Source organism: Apaloderma vittatum, unplaced genomic scaffold (assembly GCF_000703405.1).
Source record: "Apaloderma vittatum isolate BGI_N311 unplaced genomic scaffold, ASM70340v1 scaffold10272, whole genome shotgun sequence".
NCBI classification, from domain to species: domain Eukaryota; kingdom Metazoa; phylum Chordata; class Aves; order Trogoniformes; family Trogonidae; genus Apaloderma; species Apaloderma vittatum.
In genome coordinates, this window is record NW_009703113.1 from 101,205 (window position 1) to 111,359 (window position 10,155).

The 10,155-nt window shown below is 38.6% G+C and overlaps 1 protein-coding gene across 1 annotated transcript in view; it reads right to left on the minus strand.

Moving 5' to 3' along the window:
* The window catches only part of BRE (brain and reproductive organ-expressed (TNFRSF1A modulator)), a gene marked incomplete at its 5' end in the record, with an annotated part of 60,627 nt that extends 54,012 nt beyond the window's left edge, over window positions 1–6,615 (minus strand). The window contains one exon of the mRNA XM_009864508.1: window positions 6,464–6,615. Within this exon, the coding sequence (XP_009862810.1) occupies window positions 6,464–6,615 (152 nt within the window). The remainder of the gene's footprint in view (window positions 1–6,463) is intronic.
* Window positions 6,616–10,155: the final 3,540 nt, after the last annotated feature.

Consider the following 10,155-nt stretch of genomic DNA (forward strand, 5'->3'; position numbering starts at 1 on the left):
TACAAAAACATTTCAGTGAAGGAAGACTAAATCTGCTGTATGTGCTCTAATGGCTTCGGGAAATATCTGAGAAAGGCACTTCAGTACTGCACTAGGGATGTCAGAATGGCTATAAAATTACCCCCCAACCTGTGAGGACATAGGCAACAGAAAGGTCAAAAGCATTTGACATATCAAATGAAAGAGTTCTTGTAAAACTAAAATGAATTTCAGTAGTAAACCAAATCTAAGAAAATAATTAAAATAATACAAACCCTATTGCAAATACAGGGGAAGATTTCAAAAGTACTAAGTACTAGCCTAACTGGTAACTGAGATGACACTATTTTTCAATGTCATTGCCAGAACTAGTTCTGACTAATTAAAAGTGTTTCTGACAATCTAACTGTACAAAGATACAACTCTAAACATATGGACAACAGTAAAGAGCCAAGAATACCTTTATGAACAACATTGTCTGATGTCCTAAAGAAAAATTACTTTGTTCCCTTTTCCATGTATTATCACTCCCTGTAGGAGGGTGAACACATCTAGAAGCAGTGACACACAAGTAAAAACATTGAGATGGATGTTTTAGAAGATTTTACTGGGATTTACAGCTTTACAACAGTACTTAAAAATGTCTGTGTTGAAACAAGGATTATTGCAATGAAACATGGTATACTCACAGCATATGGCAAAACATGTAACAGAACTGTACGTTTAAATACGGTAGCCTGAGATAAACTATATTTACTCAAGTGAAAAAATGCAACACCTTAATGGAAAGATTTGTATCTAAAGGTAACAAATGTGTTTACTGAAATTTTCATAGACCATTCCACTCTAGCCAGAAGTATGGAGAGAAAGTGAGTTAGAGAGTGCTGTCTTTAATCACATTTCCATTTTCTATCATAACTTCTTAATTCAATTTTTTATACATATTTTACCTCTTAAAATTGTTCTTGTATAGTAGAAAAATACTTGATATATAATGTAAAAATACTCCCTGCACTATCAGGTTACAAAACCTTATGCATACAGGCTGACAATTTGAGAGAAACCTGAACGAAATCTCCAGGAAGACACAAACTCTTCCCAACATTCAACTCAAGTTGAGCTGAGCTCTGGATTGCCACAAAGTGCACACCAGATCAAAACCTGCCCCTCATCTCCTATGCAGAGAAATTGGTACCTCATTACCTAGCAACAAAATCAGCCCCACTGAACTGCCTCAAGTATTTCATGCCTCAGTGATTAGGTCTAATTGCCTAGTCTCTGAAAAAAAATAAATCTTAAAAATCTCACTAACTGAACTATTTAAGGACAGTATTACCATATCCAGCATTAAAGCGCTATTCAGATGATGGATGCATAATCTTAGCTCTTCTACAACTATTTTCACTAATTGTTCTGATTCAGCTTCAGAAAAAAAAAAAAAAGGAAAAAAGGACCAGCCAGTAAAGCTGAATGCCTGGGATTGAAATACAACTCGAACTGTTTTGACTATCAATCCCAGTCTACCATGATCTCCTCTGAAGCTGTCAACAGGCCATCAAAATGTGGCTGCAGCAAAACAGATGATTTTTAGGACAGAGGAAGGGCTGCAGAGCGGAGCTAGACTGGAAGTCAGGTTACAGTGTTGGGTTTCTGCAGTTTCAGAAGACCTGGATGACGGGGACATGACACATACAGCAAGGAGGAGGTATCACGGACTTGCTGGCCAGGCACTGAGTAGAGGCAGAACCAAACTAGGTTTAATGGAAGAAAAAGACCTGCAAAACAACAGTCATTCCAAAAAAAACCATGCTCAGGGATTTGAAGAATTCATGGACTGTCTTGGCTGTTTACTAACAGTTCCACTGAAATCATCAGCTCAGATGAATAAGCACATTTTAATATGCCAAACAGAAGACCTTCTTACTTCTATCTTCTAGAAAGACAGACATAGAAAAACGCCTAAACGTGACGACTCATTTAGAGGCTGCGTGCTCAAGATCATTCGGAAACAGCAGGCTCCATCCGGTGACGTGCACTCCGCAGTACGGCACGTCCACTTTAAAGGTGAAGCCCTTCACTGCACCCCTGAATCTCAAGCGTAGTGAAAGGCAGTACCTGGCCATAAACAGATAACCACCTATGGTTTTCCTCTTCAGAATCCCAGCAGAAAGGACAGGTGAAATGAAAGAAACAAAGTAAATAACTGCCTTTAATTTTCTCGTCTATTTTTTTTTTTCATCAGTTAAAAACACAGAGACATTCAAAGTCTAAGAGTTCAGACCAGGTTCTTGTTATTCTCCCCTGCCTGTACGAGGTTAAATGCAGTCACAGAACTGTGCATACCATCCTCAGTCACGAAGAGCCCTCTGGCACAGCTCCCAGACAGTAAAAAACGACCATTTGAGTCCCCAAAGCATGGGGTCTGATCCATTTAAGCATAACAAGTTCTACTGACAGCTGGTTTTCTTAGCATATTCACATCCGCGTATTTATCAGAGAAAAGCCCTCCAGGACCACAGTGTTTATTGCAGGATTATTTCTGTGAATCCAGGGAACATAGCATTCACTGAGCAACACTGTTTCTATGCTTATATCTTTTTCTCTTAAAATGTGATTTTTATTTTCTTTAGCATGGACAACTCAAGAAGAAAAAAAAACAACCAAACAACATATATTTTGTTTCATTTTTTAAAAACAAAAAAACTCCACAAAATAAAAAACAACAACCAAACATTTCTGATCCACATTCATGTGTAGTATGCTGACACACATTTTAAGCATTAATATAGAAATTAGTTGTTCAGTCTTGCACCGACTTCTTGGATTTGGAGTCTCGAGACATTAAATAAACAGAAATCAAAGATATGATGGATATTTTTATTATAAATTTCCTTTCCACATGTCTATATAGTACACTTTCACTAGAAAGAGAATTTTGAGCAAGCAAGATGCTTTATGCTGATAGGTCTAGAGACATCATGAATAACGCGTGGTGAAATGTGACAGAGACAGTAAGGATAAACATCTCAGCAGCTCCTTATCCATGCAGAAGCAGCCTCAGAATATGTTTGTCCCCACCTAAGCAGCAGGAGGAGGTCAGGGTATCGGACAGGCAAGCGAGGGCTTCAGGTACTGACACTGCTCAGCTTCCTGACCCTCTCCAAAGCAGAGCAGCCGTCAGCAGGGGAGAACAAGGATCCTGCGGTCAGTCCCAGGCCTCGAGGTGGGAGGAGCAGCAGGACAAGCTGGACACACACACTGAGGGATGCTGACAGGCACCAAGTTGGGTGGTCAATCTAGGGGTTTGCCACCTTACCGCTTCCTCCAGGAGTGTGTAGAAACTTGTTTTCACAATACTACAGTTATGATGGGAGTTTTTAAAGAAAACATGTTTCACAAATAGCTCATTTCATTTCTACATAATTTTTGAAATCATTAAAAGCAACTGTTAGTGGCATCTATCTGCTTGCTTACTGATGCAGCACAACAAAGAATAATTCCTGAAATTATAAAACAAAAGCTTTTTCAAGTGACTGGCTTCTAATTAAAGAAACATTAACTAGAAATTTCTGGTAATGTATTTTGAACAAGTATTGTTTAAAGAAATCGTTTCTCAGCAAGTTTTAATGAAAGAACTAAACCAGGTACAGTTATGAATAATTATTGCTGAGATTTTTATAGCCTAGCACAAATGCTTCCCAACTCTAAATGTGGGGTTGCTTAAAAAGAGTAAAAACCCTTTTTAAGAACTGGACTGGACAGCCTTTCAGTCAGACACCACACGAGTCAATGGAACACAAATACTGATTTGAATACTTCTCTACTACATTTTTACCTCCACTTTAACATTTTAGGTTTTTCAAGACAACCAATGTCTTAGCCCCAAACCATAACAAGTGGACATTTCCCTAATTTTCCTCTCTTCCACAGTCTTTGACAAACAGCAGTCAACATCTTACTAGTATTATGTTTACCATCTATCTATAAATAAAGTCAATGTGCTTTTCAATAACCCTTCAAAGCAAAAACACTATATTCATATTGCTAGGGCTCAAATTCGCTGGAAAGATCTGTGGTTACATATCATTTTTAGAAAATGCAGTGTGGAAATGCATGCTTATATGGTAGAGCATAAAAACATCGAAACCTCTTGGGAAAGCATGATATAACCCACATTACACAAACAGGCCCTTTCTCTACACAGCTGAAATATTTTTATCTGAAAATGTTTTTTTGATACGTCAGGAAAAAGCTATTCCTGTTTGCTTGTTCTTCCTAAGGTGAATGAAGTTTAGTACTAAGAAAATAATTGTGGGAATTTGGTATTTTTCCTGTTTTGTTGGGTACTTGGGAATGTTATGTTGGGAAGTGTCAACTACTACCTACTCCACCTCAAAATTTGCTGCAAAAAAAAAAAATCTCAAAAAATCACTGGTAATTTGCTTACATGGCTTTTGTAAATGCAATTACTGTTCGCAGCAGGAAAGAACTTTTATAAGCAGAACACAATTCAAATGTAACATGCCATGGCCTCAAGTCATTAAACTAATCCTCAGGGTTTCTTGAGGCTTTTTGTACTTTTGGCAAAAAGTATAAAGACGCATGCGTTGTTGCTTCGGTTCCCAAACACTGAAAAGTTAAATATCTGAACTGTCAACCCCTGCTAAGCAGAGAAGAGATTGGTTTTGGGAAACGAGACAACTATATCTTTGTTAATAAAGTACAATGGAACAAACATTGAAAACATACCCACACATCTTCTCACAGCACATAAAAAGTTGCCAGAAGAATAAAGGCAGGTGCAACAGCTCACAAGCAACTCTAGTACTATGGGTTACCAGGATCTAGAGACTGGGCTGAGCACCTTACGAATGCACGGGGACAGATTAAGTTAGATGAGGGAAGCAGCTCAACTCCGATACACAGACAATGTGACAAGGTGTGCCATGGATCTCCACGGTTTACTGGTATGATTTTAACATGACTACATTGCTAAGAATGACAAAGCCATAAACACATCAGATGTGCCAGACATATACTAACATCACTCAGATATCTTTCTGCTACATTGCTCTACATCACACATCTAAAATCTGATATTCTTCAAGGCACTGACAGAAAATGCAGCACTTTTAGGAAGACAAAGTGTTCCTTTGTATTACTACTCCGCTTGGTATAAAGAGGTTCATGTCTTTCTAAACATACTATCAGAAGTGGGAAAATAAGCAACGTATTCATTAGCACACAGGTCATTCAGGCAGATATACATGGGAAGCCTGAAATATGCTTAAGAATTCACATGTGACCAGAACCGAAAATACAATGGAAACTAACAACAGCCCACTCGCTTCTAACGACAGCTGAGCAGAAGAATCCTTTGGAACATGGAAGGATAATTACATGTTTGACTATAATTATTCCCTCAACTACTGTTGACAAAAAGTAATGAATTGAAAATAATAATAAAAAAAGAATATGTAAAAGCTGCTAAATATATTGTGCATGTGTTTGCACAAAACATCTGGGAAGTCTTATGCTTTTATCCAAATCAAATCTTTCGTTTCATAAATTGCATCCAACAATTTATCCAGACCAATGCACTGTTGAGCAAAATGTCAACACACCAGGTTCCTTCACTCACATAAACTTTATCACTGAGTTGTTACAAAACTCTAGTAGTCAGTATTTCTTATCTTTTCTTCTCTACCCAGAACTGTCATTGCCAGTTCAGAGGAAAGGTGTTGCAGTATTAATCAGGAAAACAAAGCATCACTGAAACAATGCTAGACCAGTTTGACTGTTGTATACCCGAACAGTTTAATGTAGTCACTTTTTTGAAGCAGACATTACAAGATTGAGATACCGAAGGGAAGTAGGAGCATTAAGACATTCTTAATTCCAGAAATGGAAGAAGAGAAATTTAATGGAAGCAGATTGATTTCTACTCCTCACCCTTCCATTTTAGGAGTAGAAATTAGTTTCTCAGCAAATCTGTTTGCCAACTGGTAAACAGATCAGTGAAGTTTAACAATCTTAATAGGAAATACTTGTATATTCTCTTGAAAAAAGTAACTTACTAAAGCGACTAAGAAAATTTCTGAAACATAGCTACTAAAGGCCTTTAGCTTCTACAATAGTTAATTCAAATGTATTATACAGAGAACTTACCTTCCCCCCCAAAATAATTAAATATTTCATGAAAATATACTGCTACAGGAAAACACAGCGTTGTTTCAATAGATTAAGATGCTACTAGAATACCGCTTGTAGCCAGTGATGACTTTTCTTCATCCATGTGGTCCAGCGATAGATACAGAATCAGCCAAAAGATCTGTAATTTTTCCACCACACACACTTCCAGTAAACACTATGACTTTAATTTAAAGCAATAGCATGTTGTCACCTAGTCAACATTTCTCACAAATATCAGGAAGATACTGAAAATTTCAGAGATGAAGTAGAAAAAAAATAACATCTCACTCACTGTTCAATACGTGGGGAGAGGTACAGCTTAGGAAAAACCTGAGTAGCTTCTGCATCCTCAAAACTAACGGAAAGAAGTGCAACATCTTCTCCAGGATCTTCATTCACATCCTGCACATAAAAAATAATAAATATAAAATGGCAAACAATAAACTTAAGTTTACAGATAACAACTAGTAAGTCAAATATCAACTTATTTAGGAGACGCTAAGTGAAGAATCTAAACTGTAACCATTGAAAAATAGGCTGTAAATTAATTCCTTTTTACTACATCCCTACTTAAAAGATATTCTGCCATACTCAATTTCCTTTAAAGTATCAAAATAAAATTACTGTGTTAGCAAGTGTACAGTAGTGTAGCTCTTCAATTAGCTGAACTACATATTTCAGGAAAGATAAAGACTCACTTTTAAAAATTTCTGATTTAATACTAACATAAGTTGCAAATGCCAAATAATTCTTTAAATGTCATGACTGACTTATGACCACAGATTTTATACTTGTTATTTTTAAAAGTCATATATAGTCCAAATTTATGCTGCACTCAACTCCCACTTCTCTTGTGGATAAAAAATGTTTTGTGATCAGAAATCTGTATCTAGAAGTCATTGTCCCGAAGTTTCATGCAAATTAAATCCATACATTATTTTCAGCATGCTCTATAAAAAAAACTACTGTAAGAAAAAAAAAAAATTAATGCTAAATACCATGACACTCAATGCATTCATAGCCGAGGCTCTCTTTGTATCAGAACAATCAGTTACAGCTTTGGATCAGCTAGAACAAATTGTTTCTGGTTAGGACCTGACATGCCTCCAATTCATAAATCACATACAGTATGAACAAGTGTATTTCTTCTTCATTTACAAGTTCATTTAAGCTCTTGACCTCTAGTTAAAAAAGCAATGAGTTGGCAGTGCACTCACTTTCATCAACAAGGAGTAACAGGGTGCCACTCACTGCTCACAAAGAAGTCCTTTAACATATTTGTGCATATGTACATAGCAACTTGCCAAGATTGATTTGTTTTTATCTGTTGCAGAAAAATACGAGAGGAAATAGATAACGCAGCAGATACGTCCTCAAAGCAGGATCAGCGTGGTGCAGTGTGCCCTCATATACTCTGTCCCACAAGCAGCTGTGAGGAAGGAACATGCAAACCACTTAAACATTGTTAGGAGACCCTGCCCTATCTGGGGAGAGAAAAAAAAATTTAAAAAAGACTGCTAAGCAGTTTCAGGAAGATAATCTCATGCTGTTTGAAGCTTTGGCACGACTGAAACTGCTAACGTCCAGAGAGACTAGCTGCATACCAGCTATTACGTGCAGAACACAACATGCCAAGAAACTTGGTGATAAGCTGCAAGGAAGAATGGGTCTTAAAAAAGCCTAATTGTCTTAGATGAAAAATGAGACAGAGCTCACAAGGTTTTCTTAAATTCTGCCTTGGTGTACAGCTCACTTGTGACAGCTGAAAGAAAAGTGTACTTTTAGAAATGCCTGTAAAATGGTCATGAGCACACTACGGCTGGAAATCAGGATACAGCTTTAACCTAGAGCTGCAGAACAAGACTTCACATGAGTGGTGAGGATAAAAACTAACTGCTGTCCTGTTAGGGTACAATCAGTTTATGGATGGGATTACATGACACAGTTGTTTGTAGCACCGACAGATAGGACGCTTCAACCTACAATGTTCCTTTCAGTGTTACTGTACTATCTATAGTAGATGAACCAGCACAGATTACAAGAAATTTTTCAACAGGACAAAAAACTGCAAAAAATGCCCAAGTGCAATCCCCAATATTTCATATATTTGCATCATTAAGGAAAAAAATTAAATAAGGAACAGCTTTCACTCTTGACGCAGAGTACAGCATTAACTGGCTTTTTCCAATTAATTTGCTGCTTGTCAATCAAATTAAAAGAACTATTAAAATAGATTAAGCAGCAACGCTAATGATTAAAGAGAGTTTATCCTAATGGGCATTCTTCAAGAAATGGCAAGTATATAGAATCACAGAACAGTTTCAGTTGGCAGACACCTTCAAGATCATTGAGTCCAACCTTTGTCCCAGTCCTATCAACACCACTAAACCATGTCCCTCAGCACAACATCCACCCGTCTCTTAAACACCTCCAGGGATGGCGACTCAACCACCTCCCTGGGCAGCCTGTTCCAATGCCTGACAACCCTCTCAGTAAAGAAATTCTTCCTAATATCCAACCTGAACCTTTCCTGGTGCAACTTCAGGCTATTTCCCCTCGTCCTATCACTCACGACTAGGGAGAATAGACCAACCCCTGCCTCTCTACAGTCTCCTGTCAGGTAGTGGTAGAGAGCGATGAGGTCTCCCCTCAATCTCTTCTTCTCTAGGCTAAACAGCCCCAGATCCCTCAACTATTCCTCATAGGACATATGTTCCAAATCCTTTACCAGCTTGGTAGCCCACCTCTGTACCCTCTCCAGCACCTCAACGTTCCTCTTGTAGTGAGGGGGCCAAAACTGGACACAGTATTCAAGGTGCAGCCTCACCAAAGCTGAATATAGGGGCCTTATTGGGCATTTGGCCTTACTGAAACTCATGGAACTGGTCTTGGCCCAGCGATCCAGCCTATCCAGATCCATCTGTAGAGCCTCTCTACCCTCAAGCAGACATTTCCACCCAGCTTGGTGTCATCTGCAGACTTACCAAGGGTGCACTCCACTTTCTCATCCAAATCATAGATGAAGATGTTAAACAGGAGTGGTCCCAGTACTGAGCCCTGGGGGACACCACTCATGACTGGCCACTGACTGGATTTAATTCCATTGACCATAATACATTTATTTCTGTACATATACAATTCTTCCAAGACCATATTCTTCTGTTTGCAAGTCTTTTCAAATAATTTGCTTTTACAGAATAGAACCTACATGCATCACGCAAGCTACATGGACAAAATCAAACATATTTAATCTTGTATTTAGTATCAGTATTTCAGCTGATGTGCACACACAGACGGACACCATGACTAAGACCAGTTTCTAGAACACCATCGAGGTGCTTACTGATAAAAAAAAATTAAACCCAACCCCAAAACAGATTAGGTGAACACCACTACAACATTCATTAACTTACATTGTAACATTCCTGGAATGCGTTGATGACAACTTCCTTCTCCGAGTGATAGAGGAACCAACGAGGAGAGGTGCCATGTTGGACCTCGTTCTCGTCAATAGGGAAGGGCTGGTGGGAAATGCTACACTTGTGGGTAGCCTTGGCTGCAGTGACCATGAGATGCTGGAGTCTGAGATCCTAAGGGAAGCTAGGAGGGGGAAACTCAGCAAGCTTGAAACCCTTGATTTCAGAAGAGCTGACTTTCGCCGCTTCCACCTCCTTGGTAGAGTGCCGTGGGATAAAGCCCTGGAGGGACTGGGAGCCCAAGAGAGCTGGTTGACCTTCAAGGATCATCTCCTCCAAGCTCAAAGGCATTGCATCCCTAGAAGGAAGAAGTTACAAAAAAAGACCAGCAGACCTATATGGATAAATAAAGAACTCCTGGCAAAAATCAAATACAAAAGGGGAGCACACAAAGCATGGAAGCAGGGATTGGTAACCTGGGATGATTTCAAGGAAATTGCTTGTGTGATCAGAGACCAGGTTAGAAAAGTTAAAGCTCTGACTGAGTCAAATCTGGCCAGTGACATTG